Genomic DNA, 25,694 nt, shown 5'->3' on the forward strand with positions numbered 1-25,694 from the left:
GGTGAATTTGGGAATTTTGATGTACAGCATGAGGAGTAAAACACTAGAACGCAAAGCATCTTAGGGATTATGGAATTCAAATTCTTCATTTGCAAACAGGCCAGTGGAGACCCTGAGAAGTCAAGGGATTGCCCAGAGCAATCCAGCACTCAGATAACTGGGTCTGGAGCACAACTGCTGAACTCCTAGCATGATTCTCTTTCTCTGTCCCTTGTTGACACAGATGCAGGCAGAATGTTCCATGGTCACAAATGAGAGGGAGGAAGGTCTAGGGCTGATGCACTCCTCAGAGGATAGATGGTACTCAAGTGATTCAGTGAAATGGATGATCTGACTGTAGGACACAGATCTGTTGCCTTCCCTCACAAATACATGTTCTCCCTAGCCAAGTGGTCCTCACCATCCTTGAGGATAAAAAATGATACGGGGAGCCTGGCTGGCTCCCAGTGGATACTCAGTGGAGTATACTCAGGGCAGTATACAACTCTTGATCTTGGGGTTCTGAGTTTAAACTCCACGTTGGATGTAAAGATTACTTTAAAAAGAACATCTTAAAAAAAAGAAAGAAAGAAAAATGATGCACCGAACAAGTAATCATTAAATCATGATATTGGTTACCCAGCGGATCGGACTCTGGAACTAATTTTTAAGTGATTTGGGAAAAGTTATCCAACACTTCCCCACTTTTAAGTTTGGACATCTACGATAATGACACTGAGGATTATTACAATTTTAAGGCATTAGTCTTTCAAGATTCTCTCTATTCCCTATACTAAGATACGGCAGAATGTTATATAAATTGTCCTACTCCTTGAAACAAAGCTTTCAAGAATTGGTAACATTTTCTTGTTTCGAATGAACCCAGTTATTATTTAAAACACTCATGCAGATTCGTGGAGTAGTCTGCCACACTAGGTAGTCACACACTCAGCACGAGACACTTACAGTGTGCTTCCTACAGTGGCCACAAGTGGAGATGGGCTCTGTGTCTGCAGGGCCAACATACGAGATATATATATATCCCCCATCTTTCGTCATTTCCAAAAGTGCTAACCCTTACTTTTAGAAGAAAGGAAGTGAAAATGTTTTGTCTTTTTCAATCTCAATTATTTCTATTTCTAATCTTAATTATTTACATGTTATTCATGTACGTGACCTTAGATGTATCTAAAGAAATCATTTCTGGGGTGTTTTTTTGTTCGTTGGTTCTACCATTTGGTCTTCCATTTACTGAGATAACCACTGTCTGATTAACCAAACTAAATACACAGCTGTGATGGCATCTCTCCTTGCTCAAAGACCTCCAAGGGCCTCCCACTGTCCACAGATTAAAGTTAAAATCTCGTTCCCGGCATTTGAGGCCCTTTAGAAGTTGCCGCTCTACTGCTCTCCCAATCCGCTCTCTCCCTGGGGTACCCCTTGGGATCGCTACCATGTATCACTGCTCTGGCCCTCTCTTGCCTCTGCCTGTCAAAGTCACAACCACCTCTCAAACTCGGTTGACTTCTTTCATCATGTCTTCTAGAACGTCCAAGTAGTAAGTGATCTCTCTGGTCTCTGAACACCCAGCACTTTTCTTTTTTTGAGGGAAGTGGGGGGACCATTCTTGGAGCATTCGGCACAAGCTACCTTGCCTTACATCCATGTGTGACAGAAATCCTTTTCCCTTTCTTGAATGTGTGTTCTTTGGACCTGGGCCACAGGGAATGTGCCATTTTGTTGTCATTTTCCCAACCAAACCCAATACGGGGTCAAATGAATGAAAATGCTAGATCCAAAGTTGGATTTGTCTTAAACAGGTGAGCCCAGGAGTTTCCAACCTTTTACAATATAGTTACTTATAAACATTTTGTTGCAAGAAGCCTGGACATGTTGAAAAAGAAAAGGAACACATTAAATGAAGTTTGCAAACCAGAAGCTGGCTAACTGGGCCTGACCTAAAGATGTGTTTTATTGGCCCATGCAGTGTTTTTAAAGAAAATATTTACCAGGGAGTGTGGGTGGCTCAGTAGGTTAAGCAACTGCCTTGGCTCAGGTCATGATCCTAGGGTCCTGGGATACAGCCCAAGTTGGGCTCCCTGCTCAGCAGGAAATCTGCTTCTCTCTCTCCCTCTGCTCCTCCCTGTGCTCATGCTCATGTATGTGTGTGTGTGTGTGTGTGTGTGCACGCGTGCGCCCTCTCTCTCTCTCAAATAAATAAATAACATCTTAAAAAAAAAAAGAAAATATTTACCAACTATAAAAATTTAGGGAAATCTCACACAAAACCCCTGTCTTCCTGATTATCTTATGAAGTCAAAAGATCTGTCCTTCCGAACCTGCATTCTCACATAGCAGCAATTAATTAGAGCTTTGTACAGGGTCTGTGCTCCCTAGTGTGCCACACTCCTCACCCATCCCACGTGTCACTCCCTTCATAACATCTGCCTGGTTCCTTCAGAAAATTGGGTGTGAGAGTCTGGATATACTAGAAGCAGTCTCAGGATGGAGACTGTCCAGAGCCAAGATAAGCTGCAGGATGGGCACTTAAAGAAAAGTCAGAGACAAGGTTACAAATATTCCCATGAAATACCATGAAAGAGGAGTAATGCAAAGAACCAAAAAAAGTTGCCTTGTCTTCAGGTACGGGGACACATTGTCATTGTCAACAATGTGTTAGGACTAAGAAGATGACCTCAGGATCCACATGGCAATGGATCAAACTAGAAAAAAGGACTGTTTGCAGCAGAACCGAAATTCCTTCTGGCTCCTGATGGAAAGTCAGTCACCAGAATCTTCTCATTAGTCAACAAGCCCTTGGGGTTGAGGACTAGAGCGTCTTACAACTATGGGGAGACCCCGGCTTTCAGGAAGCCTCTGAGGGTCCAGGCGAAGGCTGGTCATAAGCCTTAGGAAGTTAGCCTTTACCCACATCTCCATCTCCCATCTGCGGAAACAGGCCCCTTAAAGCGGACTCCTCACCAAGAGCCTCTCCTCCCCATTTCCCTGCAGAGTCCGCCCCCTTGGCCACTAGGTGGCCCTGTTGCTTTCAAGATTCACCATTGGGCATTGAGGCTCACCTCCGGGCCATTTGGGAAGTTCTTAAGGACTGGTTCCCATCACTAGGTCTATTTTTAGTGAAAAGCAACCTCGGATTATTCCCGGCTTGCCTTTAGGGATAAGAAATATAAAACAACGAATCAATAAGAAAGTAAAGTATAACACGGAGAGGTGAAAAGAGCAAGACCAGGTCACAGGTGAAGAAAAGCCTTGAACTGGGTGACGTTAGCCTTAGTTACAGAGCTCCTGTCTGCAGCCAGTCTCGGTCTTGTGATCCGTCGTCCTTCCCTGCTCTTCCGCCAGGCTTCCCAGTCCCTACTCACCCTCCCTTCTCCCTTCCCTGTTGACAGGGCCGTAATTGGGTCAGTGGACGGGGCAGGAGAGGGAGGTGGAAACTCTTCCCTCAGGGAAAAGGACTCCACCCGTCCCCAGCTCACCCAATTCGCTCTTGAGCGTGTGGTCCTGCAGGAGAACGGAAGGGGAGTTCCGAAGGCTTCCTCCGCCGACAAACCAGTTCACGTTGGGGTTCCAGCGGTTCACAAAGCCACAGAGATGATTTTCTTCAAAGTCACATTCTGGCAAAGGAGAAATGAAGACGCACTTTGTGGAGACACAGTCACACCCAGGAATATACCCCCACTCACTGCCCAGTTTGCTTCCGTATTCAGATACGTTTCCCATTCCCTCTGACCACTGGAAGCTTTGGACTAGGATCCCTGGATAATGCTGGAAACTGTAATTCATCCTTGCTTTTTTGGATGACGGTCCTTGCACTGACCAGCCATGTGAATTGCAGCATGACCTCTCTCGGGCCCTGTGCCTTCATTTGTGAAACAAGGGAACGGTCCTACCACACGGGTTGTCAAAACACAGAGCCGGGCATGTGGTTAGGGCTCGGTGCCTCAGCCAGCTCTGCTTCAAAGCTCTATTTGGGACGAAACTCTTAGCTCCAGAACCTGTATCTGCCACCCTTCTGGTAGCCCATGTCTCCAACCCCTTCTCTCCCGATGGTAGACGAGATACCCAGGGCTAAAGGACATGTCTCCTAGGTACTAACAGCCTCTGTTTTTCTTATTAACCAGAAGCATTCAGAATAGGCAGCGCAGACCTATCCTGGGCTCCGAGTCCTTCTGCAGCTCCTCAGTGGAGAAGAGAGAGAAAAACTTCACCTACCGCCCTACTCCTTTTAGTAGACTGCATGTGTGCACAGATAAACTGTTCCCAGTCAGCAACTACTCTAATGGGAATGAGAAGCTCACAAACCAGTGCCTGTATGGACCCCCATAATCATCAATTACAAATATGAAATTTGATTGTCCTGACCATCTCCCATGGCCCCTCCAGACCCCACCCCCGCTTTTTTTTTTTTTTTCACTCCAGTGGTAGACCTGCATGGACTGTGTCACTGGCCTCCCCTTCTGTCTTCCTGTTGGAGTCGACCAATGGAAAGTAGGAGAACGAGGCTGCTGCCCATTCCTCCAGCTCCCTCCCTGCCAGGTTCTCATAAGTTGGCTATGTCCTTGCCCTGAGGACAGGGTCTGGACAAGAAGCCCTCTCCACACAGCCACTGGCTCCAGGCTCTGTGGCCCCTTCCCCACTGCCCTCAAGGCTGATGAATCATCACTCTTACTAGCCCTGAATTACCCCCAATGCTTTTTGCTGGTTTCCTTCACGCAACCACACCTCTGTAGCCCCTAATGAGTCTTCTTCAAATCCCTCGGGTTGAATGGACCCTCTCTTTCCACTTTCCTGCCAGGACCCCAATTGACAGAGTTATAAAGTGTATTTACATTAGCAACCACTGAAAAATTTTAAGATTTTCATCTGCAACTCTCCCACTGCAGCGTCTGCCAAAAAATACCCCAAGTTCCATGCCAAAGGCTGCTCGAGAATAAAATAGCAAAATAGTCCTGAATGTGCCAGGTACTATTCTAAGCACTTTAACTGAATTAACTTGTCTAATTCTCAAAACAATCCCACGAGGTAGGTACTATTATTAACCTATTTTACAGATGAGGAAACAAGCAAAGAGCGAGCACAGAAAGGAAGGTGAGGGGATGGTGGAAAAGGCGTCTCAACAAAATGGAAGTATTGGCACTCCTGTTTTTTTAAACAAACCAGAAGCCACTGAGTGATTTGAAGAGAGGAAATTTACGTGTTGAAAGTGCTCAGCCCTGGGCCAGTCACCTTCATCCCTAATGATCGCATCAGCCCCCCCACGATTCCTAGGAGGAAAGCATTTTATACCCATTTTGTAGGTGGAGAAACAGAGGTCTCGGGGCGCCGGCAGTTGAGGAGCCAGCAGGGGCGTCTGATGGGTGGGCGGGCTGCCGTTGGCGCACCTGCTGCCCAAAGGGAGCTACTGGGGGAGCCTGGATCTAACCCCACTGCAGCTTCAGAACATGGTCACTGTTTTCTTCCCTCCTGTTTTCCTTCACTTGCCTTAGTATTATCCTTGGAAGGTCAAAACAGAAGTGAGAGGGAATTAGCAAAAGCTCTTTTTTATTCAGAATCGCCTTTGACTCTCCTTCCTCCTCCTCTCCGGAGCTGTTCAACCTCCCAGGCTGTCCAGTGCTGAAAATCTGGCCGTCTCCCACTTTCTCCCTATTCAGGCCCAGTGTTGGGCCATTGTTATGTCCTGTCTGTAAGGTCACAACCACGTCGGGGCTCTGCCTCTCCTAAGTATCTTCCTTGTTTCCAAGTCACTTCCCACGGGGCCGACAGAGTCACCAGGTGAGGACACAGCCTGCAGGCCCTTCCTCCGCTGACTTGGAGAACCTGCTGACCACAGAACCATCCACACTCTTCAGCCGGGATCCAGACTCTTCCCAAAGCCTCGCCTGGGTCCTGATGAGCACTTGTAGCACCTTCCTCTGCTCCTGGCCAGTGCCTGAGCGGGCTCTGCGCTTCCTCCCCACTGGGCTCTGCATGCTCTTCCCCTGGACCTGCCCATCACTGAACGCCCCCGCTTCCTGAAACCCCAACTCAAATGCAGCTCTGCTGTTGCGTGCTGCCGGATGTCCGGTCCTCCTCCTCCCTGCACCCCCAGAGCAGTGCCCATCTCATAGAGAAATAACACCAATCACAGACAAGCAGAAGGTGAGCGGCCACCGAGGGGCCAAGGTGTGTTTGAGAGAAATGGAGAAAATGAGGAAAGAAGGAAATGCGGAGCCTGCTTTTCTGGCTGAAGCGGAGTTCACAGCAAACCGGAAATTACCGTTATTGGACTACGTGGACCTTCGGGCAGCAGCTCCGGTTCTAGCTGCTGCATCTCCTTTCCCTGTGCTAATCCAGCCAGTCCGGGCGCACTCCAACGAGACAACACACCCCATTCAAGAGAGCCCCGAGAAGCGGCTAAGCTACGGTGCATTGTGCACTGACTTCCATGAAACACCCTGCCTGTAGGATTCATTCCGTTCCTTCTGGCAACAGATTTCAAAAGATTCACAATTCACATTCTGATGCAGTGAGAAGGAAACCCACTTACCAATACAGTAGCCTGTGGTCATCTTGATTTCAAAGAGGGCGATGCTGGCCGTGCTGCCCTGTCCCAGCACCCCTTCGACTAAAATCTGCACGACACATGAGGAAGAAGGGAGTTAGGCTTCCAACACCGTGTTTTCCTGGCTCGGTGTCTCAGAGACTAGTCAGGAGCTGTTCAGGAGCTCAAGGCAAGGCGAGATTGCTGGTCTCAGCTAATTCCTGGCAATTGCATGGGGTAGCAATCTCACAGCAGGCTCTAAAGGAATGTGTGTGTGTGTGTGTGTGTGTGTGTGTGTGTGTACAAGGTGAGCAAGATGTCCAGTAAAAGCTTGGAGCCAACTCTCTTCAACTGTTGTCTCAACCACCCCCTCCTCTAGCAGCTGTGACAACACCAGTTGGCCATGGATGGAGAGGAGGGCTGGGGACCTTGGGGAAACGCATTCTGAGAGCTGCCAGGGACTCAGGACAGAGGCCTCGGTGGGGAAAACCCTTGGAGGAGGAGGTGGAGGAGGCAGGAAGTACAATCTGACCAGTGGGGGGAGACCCCCACACGAGATGGAAGTAGCTCCTGAATCAACTTGTAGTTGCCATATTGCTAAAAAAAAAAAAAAAAAAAAAAAAAAATCTGAAAATTTTAAATAAAGAACCAAGGGAAGCATGACAATTTACGTGACTGATTTCAAGAACTGTTGTGGTTCATCTCTGACCCCGTTTCTGAAAGTCTTTGCTTCTCTTTACATGACGTCGGCCCAGTCTTTGGCAACTACGCTGGGAGATTTAGGATGTGGCGTACTGCTGGGTGGACAGTGTGGACTAGAGAGCTCGGACTTCAGTGCTCCCTCCCTCAATCCCGCATCCTGCCTGAGGGAAGGAGAAGACGGCGTTTCAATGCTTCGTCAGGGAGAGAGATGGGATACAGAATTGAAAGGGGAATCAGGAATGGAGAAAGTGTTTATGAAGGCCCCATTCTTTCCTCCACGACACAGTTTCAACACGTCACACTTCGCATCTGGCCACATGAGTCCAGATCCCATCCTCCTTCCCTGCTCTAGACAACATCCAGCCTAATGTCACATGGTCGATCTTCCTCTTCTACCACTTCTGATGCAACGACCTCCATCTTTGGAAAGGACTCAGAACATGTCCTTTACGAACCTTTCCCTCTTCAAAGTATCTCCACTCTTCCTTTAACTATAGTGAATGTCTTATTCAAAATTTGTAGCAAACAGACTGTTAGGAAGATACAACACAGAACTCAGAAAGGTGAAACAAAATGATTAGAAATGAGAACACTCTCTAAAGCCCGTTAAAAAATAAATTTCAATTGAAGGGGCTGGTTTAGGCTCCATTTAGACCCTCACAGAATCCCATTTAAATACACAAGAAAGAAATCTGGGAAGAAGCTTTTCTAAAGAATAAACAAAATATTAACTTAATAATTATTAATTACTAATATCTCCTGGGGCATATCTCTTCTAAAGCAGTGCATCCTAGCACAGGAGATAAGTAACTTCAGTGGCAGAAATCATCACAAGATCTCAGAGTAGCATAGTGCTGTGTGATAAGCCAGGCGCCTATATTCTACCTACCTTGAATTTCTTGGTACTGTTTTGTAAATCCAAGCTGGCGATGAGCCAGCTGTCTGAAGGTTCCTTTGCTGACCAAAGCAAGCGATCAAAGCTTTCATCTTGAAATCTCACGTAGAGGTTCAGCCGGCTGGGGTCTGATGGAGACCCCGAAGACGTGGTTATCTGGTAGACCAGTCGGAGGCAGCTCCATTCCTCAGCCTGTAAGTCAGAGCTCAGCAGCACAGCTTTTTCCCCCGGCTTGGCAAAGGAGGTGTCCACATAAATGTAGTGTCCTGGAAAGAGAAAGGAGCACCAGGAAAGCATTAGTCTGCTGTTTGCAACTCAAGGAAGTACACAACTGTGGTCCAGTGAAGCTAAGGGCAGGTACGGCCTGCCAATGCATTTCAGTGGCCTCCCGAATGTTGCCTGAGCATGGGATCTCTGCCATCTGGTGAAAAACTAGAAGGTCCCACAACACTGAGACCACAGTCCCATGACAACAACAGGCTGGAGCTACACAGTCCTGCCTCTTCAGACGGTAGCATGGGTGCTCCATTTTTGCCATAATCCCCACTACTCCCTATTATCCCCCGACACTGAAGCCAGGTGTCTGTTGCCTATTATCATCTCACATCAGACCTATTGAGCATGTTGCATTCGTCCTCCTGGTCTCCATACTCATGAGATTTCAAGAACTTCAGAACCCAGAAGAGCAGCATGCCTCTGCTGGAGTCAGAATACCATGGTGGACTCAACCTTCTCCTTCCACAGCTCCCCTCATACTCAATGATTTGATCTGCATCTAATTTGCATCATTAGAGTAGACTGAATTTATTTGGTTGCCTCAGATCTTGCGGACTAGGCAAAGTTCATTGTCAGCTAATTTTTAAGATTAGGAGTAACACTCTCCTCCTCTATACTCTTCCACAACGAAATCTCATAGTTCTGCAAACTAAATGGAAAAGCGTATGCAAAAACGTGGAGGACAGAACAAACGGATTGGAAGCAAGAATGGTAGCCCTGAATTTGACTCTGGTCAGTGGCTTCCTCCAGCAGGGACCTGCACCGCCTGTGTGTCTTGGGGACCCACTGCCTGTGGGACCTGCACTCCCATGCACGCTCACAGGTACCCACATTCGTGGCCAGCATCTCACCTGCTGCCTTCCATCCTGGGACCACCTCCCCACCCCTTGCATTGTAGGCTCCCCAACACCGAACTCTTACTAGAAAGGCTCTGCAATTCCTCCTTGCTTTGCTGGATCTTCCTCGGCCCCTCTTCCCCTGCTCATTGCCCCAGACGCCAACCCCAGGCAGGCCCCAGGGCTTTGTGGTGAGTACTGATGGGCCAGCAGAGGCTCGGCTGATGGCCAACCTCGCAGTTAGGATGCTGTCTTTAGGGAGCCTCACTAGCCAGCAAAGGGTTTCGAGATCAACATCTGTCTCTGATGGACAGTCTTGAAACATAGCGACCACCCACCCAGTACAAATAGCAACTGCTTCTAGAGGTCAACCCAGGCCCCCTGGGGGGAAATCTGGCCCCTTCTGTCGTCGCCGCCAACACCACCACTCCCCGCACAGAGAGAACTCTCACTGTGAAGCAGGTACTAGTCTAAGGCTTTCACACGCAATTATTAGCTGTGGGGCCTGCTGGGGTCGGAAGCACTAGGCCAGGGCTCTTGAGGACAACTCTTTTTTAAACAGAAATGGCAGCTTCTCTGTGACATGAGGGAATGTGTAAGTGCCATCCTCATTTCGCGCTCCCCGCTACTGTCCCCACAGAAGGGACTCTAAGCAGGCTGGTAGTGGGGTGGGCATGGGGACCAGGGGAGCTCCTGAGAGCACCTCAAACCTTTCCTGAGGACGTAGAGATTTGGCACATGGGGTAGGCAGAGGAAGCGGGAGAGAGAGAATCTCAAGCAGACTCCTCACTGAACACGGAACCCAATGCAAGGCTCGATCCCACGACCTTGAGATCATGACCTGAGCCCAAATCAAGAGTCAGAGGCTCAACTGACCGAGCCACCCAGGAGCCCCCTTGAGACACCTCTCAAAGAAAGATCTGGCTACTGGAGCACATAGGGGAGGGAGGAGACAGTGAGACTGAGATACCAAGTTCCACTTGGAGGTAAAACTCCCAAGTTAAGTAAATGTGGGCTACAGCAGGCTCAAGAGCCCATCTACTGGTGGTTATCTTGATTTTTTAGTGATTGCCATAAAAAAAAAAAAATCTCTCTTAGAGCTAGAGAGTACTATGCTAAGTGAAATAAATCAGAGAAAGACAAACACATATGAAGGCACTCATATGTGTCACTTAAGGAAGAAAACAAACGAGCCAGGGATGCGGGTGAGGGGAAGAGCAAGAGGCAAACCAAGGAACTGACTCTTTCCTTTTTTTTTTTTTTTTAAATTACTTATTTGACTGACAGAGATCACAGGTAGGCAGAGAGGCAGGCAGAGAGAGAGAGGGAGGCAGGCTCCCTGCTGAGCAGACAGCCCAATGCGGGGCTCGATCCCAGGACTCTGGGATCATGACCTGAGCCGAAGGCAGAGGCTTTAACCCACTGAGCCACCCAGGCGCCCCCAAGGAACTGACTCTTAACTATGAATAACAAACCGAGGGTTCTGAGAGGGAAAGGGCCTGTGGGGACTGGGGAAATGGGTGATGGGGATGAAAGAGGACACTTGCTGTAATGAGCCCCAGGTGACGTATGGAAGTGCTGAATCACTGCACTGTGCAACAGAAACTAATAGTACACTGGGTTCACTAACTGGAATTTCAATAAAAACTTTAAAAAAAAAAATCTCTCCTTGATGGAATTTCTCACTGTATCCGATTTTATTATAAGCCTATGCTAATGTTCTCATAGGAAGAACCTTTGAGAGCACATCCTATCAAAAGTTATTTAAAAATATCTTGATAGTATACAGTATGAAAGTTGGTGCTACTTATTGAGAGATCTTGGTATCTCAGTCGTAAATGTTGGCTATTTCAAAATATTGGGATTTTGCGTGTGAACTGCAGACCTCGAATTTCTTTTCAGTCCTGCTGTGCGAATGTGCCCATTAGCCATCACAGTGCATCCAGATTTATCTACCTGATTTTGGATCCACTCAGCAGAATAATGCATTTTCCCAGATCAAAGAATGAGCTCAAGAGCCACCCACCTCTACTAACACCGCCAAGCTCAAGACAGATTTTCTTAACTAATTACTAGTCCCCCACCCCCACCCCACCTTGCCTGGATATAGCCCAGAATCCTTCTAAACAGTATTCCATGGGGTCACTTACCCATCAGTTTGTTAGTACTTGTGATGAAACTATGTGATTTATCCTTGTTTGTGGCTTCAGTGTCATAAAGAGTTAAACTGAACTAGCTGTCATCATGTTAGAGGGAAAACAGGCAGAAGGAACATGGTAAATTTTGAAGAAGTTTTAGAACATGAAGAGAGAATAAAAAAGATATTGGTATCAGAGATGGTGCCCTTCCCTGGACTCCCACTAATAAAATCGCTATTCTAGAACAAACTGATAATGTTTTTGGTGAGTTGTTTCTTCTGACTTTATTCAAAAGAATCATTTTGCTACTGAGTCAATGAGGTCTTCTTTGTATGGGAAATATGTCATTTATTCTATGCTCAATCTTAGCTAAAGGGCCGAGAAGCGATGCATTTCGTTCATTCTATCTGGATTAACATCTGGAAGTTAATCTTGAACAGGATTTACACACAGTAAAACTCACCCTTTTAATACAATTCAGTGGTTTTTAGTATACTCACAAAGTTCTGCAACTATCACTGCTACCTATTTCCAGAATATTTTCACCACCCAAAAAAGAAATCTCATACCCATTTTTTCCCTCCTGCTAGCCTTTGGGAACCACAGATTTATTTTCTGTCTATTTGCCTTTTCTGAAAATTTCAAATGAATGGAATTCTATAACGTGGGCTTTTGTGACTGGCTTCTTTCACTTAGCATCATATTTTTAAAGTTCACCACATTGTAGCACGTATTAAAACTTTGTTCTTTTTTGAGGCTGAATAATATTCCATTTTATGGATATACTGCTATTTAACAACTCATCAGTTGATGGGCATGTGGGTATTTTTTACCTGTTGGCTATTATGAATAATGCAACTATGAATATTTGTGTACAAGTTTTTATGTAACATAAATTTCAGTTCTCCTAGGTATACATGGAGGAGTAGAACTATTAGGTCAATGATAATTCTATGTTTAACAGCGAGGAGCTGCCAAGCTGTTTTCTAAAATGGCAACAGCATTTACATGTCCACGAGGAATGTATGAGAGTTCTAGTTTCTCCATGTGTTCATCAACGCTTGTCACTGTCAGTTATCATTGCCATCCTGGTAGATGTGAAGTGGTACCTAATTCTGTTTTTGATTTGCATTTCTCTAATAACAAATGATGTAGTGCATTCTTTTGTGTGCTTATTGGACATTTGCTCTTTGTTTGTTTGTCTGTTTGTTTTTAGAGCAGTGGGGGCAGAGGAGAGGGAGAGAGAGAATCTTAAGCAGGTTGCACGCCCAGCACAGAGCTGGATTTGGGGCTCCATCTCACAACGCTGAGATCATGACCTGAGCTGAAATCAAGAATCAGATGCTCAATCAACTGAGCCACCCACACACCCCAGCATATCATCTTTGAAGAAATGTCTATTCAAGTCCTTTGCTCATTTAAAAAATTGGGTTACTTCTTTTTCTATTGTTGAATTAGGAGATTATATATTCTAGAGCTTATGAGACACATGATTTGCAAGTATTTTTTCTTTTCACTTTCTTGATGGTATCTTTTGAAGAACAAAAGTTTTTAATTTTGATAAAGTCTAATTTCCCATTTTTGCTTTGGTTGTGTATGCTTTTGATGTCAAAGCTAAGAAACTACTGTCTAATTTAAAGATATACAGGTTTACAGTTATGTTTTCCTCTAAGAGTTTTATAGTTTTAGCTGTTACATTTAGGACTTTGATCTATTTTGAGTTCATGTTTGCCCATTAAATTGTTCTGGCATCTTGTTGAAAATCAACTGAGCATAGATATAAGGATTTATTTCTGAACTCTCAATTCTATTCCATTCATTTATATAATAAATAAACACTCCCATTGTTGCAAGTCTTTGAGTAATTTCAAGTTCTTAAAAAGTCGATTTTCACAACTGTTGATTGTTTTTGTGGCTTTTATGGGGACAGGATTTTCTGAAGTCGTCATTGCACCATTCTTGCTAACATCATTCCCTTTCTTCACCTTTTTTTAACCAATAAGAAAAGAAAATAATGTTCTGGGGACATTAAACACAAACAAATAAGAAAAAGGCAAAGAACAGGAGAGATCACATGCAGACTGATGCATCAGGTCAAGGGTCTGGGGAAAGATTTATTGGCCACAGTGTTGGGGTCATGATGACAGGAGGGGAGCGAAGGATACTCCTCAAATACTATTGCTTATGCAGTTTGAACTGATTTATAAGATATTTATTAGAAATGATAAAATCTTTACGATGGGTCAGAAAAGGGCCATAAACTTTCAAATAGAATTTTTTCTTTAAAAGTAAGTCAGCAGTGAAATCAGTCAAGCAGAGAGAGTCAATTATCATATGGTTTCACTCATTTGTGGAGCATAACCAATAGCATGGAGGACAAGGGGCGTTAGAGAGGAGTAGGGAATTTGGGTAAATTGGAAGGGGAGGTGAACCATGAGAGACTATGGACTCTGAAAAACAGTCTGAGGGGTTTGAAGTGGCGGGGGGGTGGGAGGTTAGGGTACCAGGTGGTGGGTATTATAGAGGGCACAGCTTGCATGGAGCACTGGGTGTGGTGAAAAAATAATGAATACTGTTTTTCTGAAAATAAATAAATTGGGGGAAAAAAATAAAAAATTAAAAAAAAAAGTAAGTCAGCAATCAAGCCCAATAATTAAACCACCCTGCCAGAAAGGTCGGGTTCCATGAACCTCAGGGTATGAATGTCTTCTAGTCACATGTACGCATCAGAAAACAACAGAAAAATCTGTTCTATTTCAGAGAAGGCGGACATCACAAACAGAGTTCCAGGGTCACATTCAATTGTTCAACACATCTGTGCAGCTAGAGTTCAATGTATTAATGACTTCTAATAGCCGGTGCAGTGTGCTGGGACTTAAATCCCAGGCCATCGCTATGGCCGTATGGCCAGGATGTGAAATCATGGGGGGGGCTTCTTGGTATCCCTGCAATTCTGTTTGCTGACTGTACTGTCCTTCAGGAGTGATGGTCATGCCAAGGTGACCATGTGATGGACCCCACCTGGGATTTCTAAAGCATAACCTTTGTTTAAAGGTCCATCATGCATGGGCTTACTGTGTCATCAGTTTCTTTATTTGCAAAATGGGAATAACACAACGTAATAGGAGTCCTATTACGTATACATTCAATATTTGGGAAAGCACTTGATGTACTCAAACCAAAAAACCCAAACCAACTACAAATGACCGAACCACTGTAACATATACATTCACATAAGTTCATACAAATAGCCAATAAATAAAATCTATTTATGTATTTCAACACTAAAAAGGAAAATCGGGGCAAAAAAAAAAAAAGGAAAATAGGCTGTGTTGTACACAGAAATAGTGTAATACATAGAAAACTATACATAGAAACTTCCTCTATAATTTAAGGAAGATCCAAGGGCAGTTTTGATGGTATCTGATTTCCATCTTTTGTGCTAATTTAAGAACATAAATTCAAGCTCAAGTGAGATATGACTTCCCATCTATAGTCCTTATAAGACCCTGATGAAAATGATGTCTATAAAAATTCTTTGGACACTGTAATGTTACTTGTTGGTTATTTCTCTTATCATTGGGGTGAGGGGGGTCCTTTAGTTGTTCCAGAGATAGTGAGAAATTTACATTGCCTCCTATTTGTCCAGGATGGTTCAGAGCCAGTATGTTCAGGTAGAAGACCAGGAACACCTTTTCAGTGCTGGGAGGGACAACAGTCTTCCCTCCATTCTCCTTACTTGACCCTCCAGGTGGACGTCTACAGCTCTGCTCTTCCGTGCTGGGCCCCTCCTGGCTGCCCGGCCTCAGTAGCACCTGTCCTCACAGCTAAGCCCCCCGGGCTCTCACCCAGGGTGACTCAACATCCAAAGTGGAGGTCAGCACGTTTACTCCTGGTGTGATCCTGGATCTGATAATGACGCCTACATCTTTATTTTGTTAGCTCTTAGGACCACACACATCTAACACAAGGACACGGCCTTCTTTTTGGCAGCTTCCTTCCTGGGGCTGAAGTCCAGCCCCTGAACTCAGGTGATGACCTCACCAGATTTCCCGAATGGTTTACTTCCTGCCTCCCTGGATGGGGTCCCGCCTGTAGAGGCGCACGGCAGGGTGGGTAGGTCATTATTGCTCCAGCTGAACGCTTGGTTCGAATCCCAAACCCACCACAAATCATGGCGCTTCGAGCCAGTTACGTACGCTATCGGACAAGTGCTACCTACATTCGTGCAATGAGTGTGCTAAAATAGAGACTTTGCAGACTTTCAAAGATTAAACAGGGCAACATAATTAAAGTCATGTTTAAAACATAAACATAGGGGCGCCTGGGTGGCTCAGTGGGTTAAAGCCTCTGCCTTCAGCTCAGGTCATGATCCCAGGGTCCTGGGATCGAGCCCCGCATCAGGCTCTCTGCTTAGCGGGGAGCCTGCTTCCTCCTCTCTCACTGCCTGCCTCTCTGCCTACTTGTGATCTGTCAAATAAATAAATAAAATCTTTAAAAAAAAATAAAACATAAACATAAGTAAAACATAAGTAAAGCTCTTAGCACCACGCTCAAGGGCTTATGGTCAACTCTTAATAAATGTTAGTTCTTATTTTTCCCGATATCTGATCAGCATAGTCTCACTAATGGCTCACCCATCTCATCATCTCGTGGTGGACCTCACTGATACCACGGGTTCTACCTGCAGCCCATCGTCCCGTCCTTCTGACACCAGCTCCTGCCCGCTGCCCGAGAGACCCATCTGCACCCACATCCATTCTCCCCCGTGCCTGCTCCACGGCTGTGGGCACACCTCGGCCCCTTGCAGTCTGTCCCATGCCACCGCCCAGCTGCATTCTCTGCTATGACAATCATCTCCCGGATCTACCAACTGATCAAAGCAGCCCGGACAATAATGCACGCAAAGACCTACCAGACATTCATAAGGGTTTTGGTCTATTGTGGGGAGAGGATGCCTGCACAGAGCAGCATCTTCAGTACGTACGAGCCACCAGCTTGCCTGTGGAAGGAGTCTTGCTTTCTTTGCACATCGAACACTTCCAAAAAATTAAATAAAAAGTCAAGTGCATACAAAATGCAGTGGGCGTAGGGGTTCTCAAAAACCGAGATGTCAAAAAATTGACTACATTGCTGGAAAATAAATAGCATAGCGTTTCTGAAATGTGAAAAACACTGTATTAAATACTTGGGATTGTGAATATTTGCTTTTTTCCTCAATTAGACTCACAATCATTAATAAATCTACTGATGACCTCTGGCAGAAGAATGTTCTGTTCTGAAATATCAAAGAAAAATCTCTATGGTTTGCATAAGGTGTTCTCACCTTCTGTCCCTAGATTTACCAGTATCCTCTGCAGTTTACTGAACAATTTATGAATATATATGGAGAAGAAACAAAGATTCCAAGGGAACTGACGTTTGTTGTGTTGCAGGCACGGGATTCTCGACCTGTGTTCTTCCCTCTCAGTCCTGACAGATGATCCCATCAGGCGGGACTTCCAGTTCACGAGGGAGGAAAGAGAGATCCAGGAATGTTAATGCAGAAGTCCACGGTCAACTAAGGTTGGGCTCCGAGTCCATGCCTCCCCCCTGCTCCATGCTGCCTCCAAATATTTCCTTGCCTGTCTCTTTATTCATTTATCTTTCATACTTGAATTCATCTTCTTATAGCAGGAGAGCAAAGTTTTCACCCTTTCCCTGATGGAGGACTCCTGGAGGGACCGATGTTTCTGTGCGGAAGCCCCTTTTGGCTTTTCTACACATACTCTTCATATTGATAACATGATAACCAGATTAACGTTTTAGCATCTTGCCTCAAATTTAAAAGGTTTTTAAACACGCAGAGTTTTCTAAAATTAGGGTATGCCTTATAAGTGATCTACAGTAGTATATCTCCCCACCACCCACAAAGGATGGTCACAAAACAAAGGTCAGAGTCAACGCGTGCAGAGTAAGACATCTGCACCTGCACTTGGATTAGTGACAGTGGACAGAGACTCCACAATCTTAGGCTCCGAGAACCCCAGCCATTATCCTCTGTAGTTACTGCTGGGAGGGGGTACTGGGGCAACAAAGAACCATTCAGCATGAGGACGACACCGGCAGAGACTCGTAGGTACAGGGCACAGCCCAGCATGTCGGTCCAATGTCCTAGTAAGTAATTACTCGTGAGCACTGAGCAGAAGGCACTCTGTGTGCATCCTGTGTGTAATCAGTGTCTGTGCCGGACTGGGCCCCTGGTGTCAGACAACAGGGTCCTCTGTGTTATCCAACATGAGCAAGTCTGCCAGACTTCCAACCTCCCTGTGGCCTTAAAAAGGGGCTCCCTATAAGGCACATCTCTTTTCAGTAAATGTTTTTGATGGGAATGGCTTCTCTTCTAGCCTCTCCTTGACATAGGAGTTCCCTAAACATGACAAAGTTCCAAGAAACTTGTCATTCCCACTCAATAAAACTGCTCCAAAGCCCTGATGTTTAGTTAGTCTAAACGGATAAAGCGATGAATGAGCTCTGAAAGGTAGGCACTGAAATTTAAATCCCGCCAGAAAGCAATGCACTGAGGAGGGCTGATTTGTAGGGTGACTACACAGGTAGGACTTCAGAAATGTAACAGATGAAATGATCTATAATTGAGAAGAAGTAACCGGCATTTGCAGTCCGATTTTGGTCCCGAGTAGTAAGAAACCCCTGCCAGAATGAACCCTCTGGTGTAGCAGAGGCTTTCCTGTTGGGGAAGGTTTCAAATACCAATTTGCTTTAGGATAAAGGAAAGTCTGCATTTAAAGAGCAGCTTCAGATTGCCATGTATGGGCTTCAGGACCACGCTAGCTCATAGGGCTGCGGGCAGGGGGATCCCTTTTCCTGCTGTGGAAATGGGCTTTTTGGTATCCATTTCAGGAGGAATTGCCGCCGCTCACCAGTGAAGCCAGGGCTGTGCCCTGGACTGTAGAACTGCAGAAACTTTGCGTGCGTGCCTGCAAGGGCTGGAAGCCACCTTGCTGTGCACTGGTGCCTGGAAACTTCCCTCCACTGCCACTTGCATCAACATTAAAAACAACGGGGAGGCCCAGGGCAGACCCAATGACCAGAGTATGACCAGAAGCTGCCAACATGGGTCCTCGTCCTGGGAGAAGGCCATGGGGGTTGCTGGGGTCTCACTTCTTCTTCTCTGTGATTCAGCAACTTCTCCCATATCTGGGGTGTCTGGATTCCTTGATTCTCCCATGTCTGGGGTGATTCTCTCCTAGTTTTGGTCCTACTTTCCACCTGCTCTTCTCAGACCTCTCCTTGGGATCTTCTCGCCTTCTTTTGTCTCTTTAAGTGTTTGTTTTAAGTGGTTGTGGGTCTGGTTTCTGTACTCCGATGAGTCTTTTCCCCGTAGCAGGAATTGCCTCCCCAGTATCCATTCTCTCTTGCTTCCTTTGAAGAAGGCTAGCTTGATGGGGGCTGGGACTACACTGAGCCAGGCCCCTTGCGCCCTGCTAGGCCATCCCTGTATGCAGAGGTGGCCAGTAACGAAGTTCCACGCAGAGATGAAAGAGAACCTTGTTGGATGGGGTTTCCAGGAAAGCCACTTTAAACATGGGCCTGATGCAGTTGGCTTGTCTTCCCATCTGAGCCGGAGCTGCAGTGGCCATGTTAAACTCAGGGGCTCATTAGGGTGACCAACTCATCCTAGTTAACCTGGGACTTTCCTGGCTTGAAAACAAAAAGTCTCATATCTTGTGAACCCTCTGAGTCCCAAACAAACTGACACAATTGGTCATTCTAGCAAGTGGCCTGAGGTTGGGAGTCATTGCTGGGGCCCTGGCAGAACCGTCGAAGGGGCTGGTTCCTGCCCATACTGTAGAGTCTTCCAACCAGTCTGGACTTCTGAGCTCTGTACTTTCCATCATGACAGAGAAAAGCAAGTACAAGTTTAAACCAGCGATTTAGTTGTTTCTGCAACAGGCTTTTCAAATACCTGTCTGATTCCCACCCCCTGACTTTTAGCTTCCCCAATCTGTATCGCCAGCCTGATCCCTCCCCGTCTTCCAGACCCATGTGTCCAACTTCCTGGTGGGCCTCTCGCCTTGGACCAAACCCACTCTCTTTACCCCCAATCCTGTTCTTCCTCTGGGTTCCAAATATGAGTGACTCTAACTACAAATATGAGTAGCCCCTGACTACCCAATGAACAATTAAGAAATCTTAGCATCTTCACTGATATCCCTTCTTCCTCCTTTCCCAAAATTCTATCAGTCTTGATGACTTAATTTCCTAAATTCCTCTCCAAGCCAGGTCTCCTGTCCTGCTCCATTTCAGAACACTAGCTTCTGCCTGGAGTATTGAGGCAGGCTTCCTGCTTGTGCAGGGAACCTTGCCCTACTCAAATCTGATCTCCACACAGTAGCCACAGTGTTTGTAATGCTTTCTGGCCTAAAACACCTGGGAGAATTGCCACTGTCCTTGACTTATAAGGCCCTGATGTTCTGGCTGTTCTGGCTCACCACCACATCCTTGTCACAGTCTACAGCAGCACAGAGTTTCTTTTAGCTCCTTTATGCTAAGGTGCCACACTCTCTCTTGCTTCTTGGCCTTTTCAAATGGTGTTTTCTTTACCTAGGATAGTCTTTCATCTCCCTTCCTTCATACATTCCACTCTACTAGTTCTTGTTTCCTTTCCTAGCTCACTCTTACACTTTATTTGGGTCTTAGCTCAAGAGAGCCACTATGTACCACTGTGCAGTACACAACCTCGACAACTGTACATGGTGATCTTTTTAGATATTGCTTTTTCCATGCAATATACTTATCTGTATTCCTCACTAGGTTTTAAACAAATAAGGGTACATATCACATTTATCTTCCTCCTGGTAGGTGCTCTCTGTATTTTTAAGGAAATGAATAAACTTCCTGATGATAGATTTTTTTCTGTTATATCCATATATAAAGGATGCATTAAAAGTCTTCTTTATTACAGAGATTTCTCATTAGGTTTCAGTTTCAATTCAATGCACTGTTATCCTAGGAAATGTGGCATTTAATGTAATTTCAACGGGAACCCACACTATACTTAATATTTCATGTATGCTCCCACTGTTAACTTCCCAAAACTCAAATTCTCATTAAGTCAAGATACACAAAGGATTGTTAAAATACACAATTCTTTGCCTTTCTGGAATGCAGAATTTCTGGAAGGCATTCAGAAAATACTTCAGTGTGTGACATTTCCAGATTCAAGAGAGCTATAGTTTTATCAGTTTCAAATTTCGAGGAGTTCCAAAGTGCAGAGATCAGCGATACATCGGGAAGTGATGAGGTCAGCATTGCTTAGACTTCTCGAATGCCATTTTCGTTCCCCCGACAACGGGGAAATTATTCTCATATCCTGGCTAACACTGCGAAAGTAGTCTTAAAAGATTACAAAGCATTAAGCCTGGCAAAAGTAAAAACAAACGGCAGCAGGCAATCTCCAGTGTAAACAATCTACCAACATTCGAAACCACTACCGCAGATGTCGGTTCCACCCTCCTTTGCAGGGCCTGGGAAGGGTGCAGGCTGAAACCCTGCTGGCCTCAGTGGCAGATGAAGAAGAGAAGTTTACCTTAGTAACCATCAACAGAAAACCAAATGATGAACCCGCAGTGAAAGGTCATGGGGTATTTGGAAAGGGAGCCACGCTTGATACAATGTTTCACAAAAAAGTATGAAAACAGCAGAAAAGCCCGCATTATCTGATAGTATTTTGTTCTATCAAAAAAGTCAGTTCTTGGGACACATTTTCCACTACAGGACTTGCCAGGCAGGGAAGATATTCCTTGGAAACTTAGGCAATGTGGAGGGGAATGACCTCAGGAAACCGCAGGTAAACAAACACACTGACAGGGCCCCCGGGTGCACCTAAAGGGAGAAAAGGATTCTTCTCCCATGGAATACCTGTTCATTGACAAGGAAATTTTCTTATTTTTGACTTATAAGAGATTCTAAGCCCTATCTTACCAGTTTTGCCAATAATGCTGCTGAGAGCAGAGGCAGAGCTATTTTTGCTCATGCATTATGCAAGGCAATTTCATCAAACAAAAGGAGTTGTACACATTCCAGCTTCATATGAACCAGAATGAGATAGAAGTGCCTATGAAAATTTCACCACAGTACAGGTAAATAAATAAATCTGAATTAAAATATATTTTAAATATATATGTTTACATAAAAATGGATACATATACATATTTACTTTTATTTGCACTTTCTCATTTCAAATTCAGCATTTTATACCTATTATAAAGTATGAAGCCAAGTAGGAATAAGAATATTCAACGTAAAAAGAAAACATAGCTACAGGGATGAAGACAGTTTTTTGTTGCTGCATTATGGAGAAGATGTAACTTACAATGGTTGAACATCATAACAGAAAGAAGGGTTTTAATGATAGAAAACCCCAGAATATCTTTTAAATGAGTGAGCTGCTTTAGATTTGTGGCTTTAAAACTTTTTATTTTTCAAACATAATTAACACAGAACTTCATCTATTAACAGAGCAAAGAAGAGTGGAGGTTAGCCTGGTGGGCTAACAAGTTTTATTCTGTCCTTTGTTGTCTGGGGAAATTTTGCTTCTGGGATCTGTTCCCTCCCAATTAATCTTGTTTACCGGGCCCCCGCGGCTTGCTCTGTGGACCTGGGAGTAGCTGCGACACCCCTGGCTTGGGCAGTCTGGGGTCTCTCTGACATACTAACCAGGGCCACTCCCTGTCCACTCTGAGCCAGAGCCCTGCTCCTTCCAAGACTTTGCCCCAGTTAGCGGGATGCCCGGTCTAGTCCATGAATGCACTCTCTCCCTGCCTGTGTAAGTAACCACATACACATGGCCTGAGAAAGCCTTATTTGCCAGACAGCCTTTCCTGAGGTCAAGAGCCAACATGTTCTACATTTCCTCCTAACCCAGCAGTTCTCAGTCTTGGAGGCATCTTGGAATCACTGAGGGAAGCCCAGACATCAGTCCACATCCTGGAAGACACCTCTACCTTGGGCAGACTGGGATGGTTAGTTACCCGGCTATAAAGAGAATTTGTAGGCTCCTCGCCAGTGGCTCTCACGTCAAACGAGGCTTGAGAAGGACTCTCTTTATCTGTTTGCTCTTTTCCTTTGGTTCTCTCCCTGCTGACCATGCACGCAATGATGGCAGGCGCTGTGTCTATTCTACTCTCCCCTTTAGCCCCAAGGTCTGGTACATACTAGATGTTCAGTAAATATAGACTAAGTGAGTTCAGCGGGATAACCTGCCATTCATTCACTCACAATAAAGATGGTTTAAAATAAAGGCAACACTTTTAAAGCCAAAAACATTAAATATTAGAAATGAAGTCCCTGTTAATATGTTTCAGAAATCCTCTTTAAATATGAAAATAGGGGCGCCTAGGTGGCTTAGGGTGTTAAGGCCTCTGCCTTCACCTTGGGTCATGATTCCAGGATCCTGGGATCGGGTCCTGCGTCGGGCTCTCTGCTCAGCAGGGAGCCTGCTTCCTTCTCTCTCTCTCTCTCTCTCTCTCTCTCTGCCTGCCTCTCTGCCTATTTGTGATCTGTGTCAAATAAATAAAATCTTAAAAATAAACAAATAAATATGAAAATAAATGTATGACGATGTGCCCAAGGCATATAAGAAATCATAACCAATTTGGTAGAAAAACAAGGCAGTGGGTTTCAATGAGCTGTATGCTATGGAGATCAAGGTTCTAAGGACAAGAACACAGAGAGCAACTGTGTTTACTCCTTTTAATTTTAGAGCAGCTGTTTACAAAGTGTGGGGGTCTGTTTCAGCTTTACGGCAACCCCAAGGTACAGGTGGATAATCATTATCCTTTATTTCACAGATCAGGAAAGCCAGGCTCAGAGAAAACACACTGCCTGATGAGAAGCCGGGTTCTGGATCCCACTTGGATTGCCAGATTAAGTAATTCCAAGTCCTTAAGCATACCACCCAAGCATACACCCAAATATTGCATGGAACACACTTATACTAAAAAAATGATTTGTCATTTGTTTGAAATTCAAATGTATTATACCTGGCAACCCCAAGCTCCAGGCCAATTCTTCTGTGAAAAGAGGCTATTTGGTTTTGAGGATCACTGCAGACCCTCCCAGACAAAGGGCAGAGATGTGGTTCCTTCTCCTTTCTAACCTCTGTGATTCGGCCTTCCAGAAGTTTCTGCACATGCTAGCCTGTGGATGTATGCCTTTCCCCAGCACAGCAGTGGTCCAAGCTGAGTGAGGAAAGGGGTGGCAAAGGGTGACACGAACACGGTCTCTCAGGATCACTGAGGATCACTGAGGATCACACTCTCCATGTAGACTCAACTTTCTAAAAATTTCATTATTATTATTATTTTGAAGACAGAATGGTACATAATTGAAAGATATAGCAAAGGTTATGCACAGAAAAGGAAACCATCCACAAAATAAAAAGGAAAACTACCAAGTGGAAAAAAAAATACTTTCAAATCATGTATTAGATAAGAGATTCGTATCTAAAACATATAAGAACTCATAAAACTCCATAGTAAACAAGTAATCCAATGAAAAATGGGCAGAGGATCTGAAAAGCCGTTTTCCCAAACAAACATTAAGACAGCCAACAGACAGGTGAAAAAATGCTCAGCATCAGTCATCACCAGAGAAATGCAAATCAAAACCACAATGAGGCATCACCTCACATCTGTTAGAATGGCTAGTATCAAAAAGACAAGAAATAACAAGTGTTGGCAGGGATGTGGAGAAAAGGAAGACCTTATGCGCTGCCGCTGGGAATTCAGGCTGGTGCAGCCACTATGGAAAAACAGGGCATTAGGCCAAGTGAAATAAGGCAGCCAGACAAAGACAAGACAAAAACCATATGATCTCACTTATGTATGGAATCTGGAGGAAAAACAAACAAACAAACAAAAAAACAAAACAAAGAAAACCCAAGCTCATAGCAACAGAGAACAGATTGGAGGCTGACAGAGGACAGAGGCCAGGGGTGGGGGGGGTGCACGAAATGGGTGAAGGAGGCCAAAGGTACAAACTTCCAGTTATAAAATGAATAAGTCATGGGAATGTAATGTACAGAATGATAACTAAAGTTAATAATACTCTGTTGCATATTTAAAAGTTGCTAAGAGAGTAGATCTTAAAAGTTCTCATCACAGCACAAACACTGTAACTATATATGGTAACACATGTTAACTCGTCTTACTCTTGTGATCCTTCCACAGTATACACAAATATTGAACCATTCTGTTTTTACCTCTGTGTGAGCCCTGAGCCCTGCAGGGATAGTGTGGCTGGTGGACAGAACACGGTTTTAAAATCAGGTAGTTCTTACTTTAAAAATGGAGTAATCTCACTCATGGGGAGTCCCTGGTACAGCATTTGGCGTCATATAGGTTCTCAGTAAAGCACAGTCTTAGACTCCCTAACTGTCAAATCATTATTACACTATTCTACTGAAAAATGTTTTTATATTGAGGTCATGCACATCAGAGTTTTCTCAAATTCTATAACTTATGCCCCACCCTTGGGCTTTTGCTTTATCTATGTACCAATTACTTAATGTTTTTCTTCAGCCATATTCATCTCTAAAATTATAATATTTACTTTACCTAGTTCTTTAGCTGTGGTAGCCATGAAATTTGGGAACTACTGTACTGGTTAGTCTAGTACATTAAAAATACGTACAACATTTATTTATTAGTATATTATTATATAATGTTATTATATCTCAACAAAAGTGGGAAAATATGCATAATTGTTTTAAGAAATATCCACCTAAAATAGACCTGTGAACCACCCTGGTATGCATACATGATGAAACACTGATTCACGTGAAAGTCCGCTATTATATTGGCCAACTTTACTTTTCAGGACTGGGAGACTAAGGCCCAGAGAGAATGAGAAATTGGATCAAAGTCAACCAATCTATAACTGAGACAGAATGCAAGTTTCTGGATTTCCAGGCCCACATTTCCATTAGCTAGTCTCCTAAAATACCTCTAGTTGGAGCCTAAATTCTGTCCTGCTGCAAAATTACAGGATGAACACTGTGATACCCTCAGCCAATCTCTTTCACCACTGTCTATGTTATTTCTTCACCTAGGAAACCTAAAGGTAGATTCTTCCTTCCAGAACATGCCTAACAGTGTGCATCTGAGCTAGCCTGGCTATGCACCTTGCTCAGTTCATATCCTTGCTCGTGCACGTACAAACAAACTGCCCCGGCGGAAACGGGACGCAGGAGAGCAGAGCAACCAGGGAGTGTCAACACTGTGTGCTGTTTAGAGACTTTCCTGGAAGCTTTCTGATCTTATTTC

General features: G+C 44.7%; 1 protein-coding gene across 3 annotated transcripts in view; it reads right to left on the reverse strand.

The window, feature by feature from the left end:
- MAMDC2 (MAM domain containing 2) overlaps positions 1-25,694 on the reverse strand; it is a 142,837-nt gene that overhangs the window by 72,761 nt on the left and 44,382 nt on the right. For all 3 annotated transcript variants that reach the window (XM_044265925.1, XM_044265926.1, XM_044265927.1), the window contains exons 3-5: positions 8,112-8,383; positions 6,527-6,611; positions 3,477-3,614 (exon numbers count right to left, since the gene is read on the reverse strand). In XM_044265925.1, the coding sequence (XP_044121860.1) occupies positions 3,477-3,614; positions 6,527-6,611; positions 8,112-8,383 (495 nt within the window). The remainder of the gene's footprint in view (positions 1-3,476; positions 3,615-6,526; positions 6,612-8,111; positions 8,384-25,694) is intronic.

Source organism: Neovison vison, chromosome 9, assembly GCF_020171115.1.
Source record: "Neovison vison isolate M4711 chromosome 9, ASM_NN_V1, whole genome shotgun sequence".
NCBI lineage: Eukaryota > Metazoa > Chordata > Mammalia > Carnivora > Mustelidae > Neogale > Neogale vison.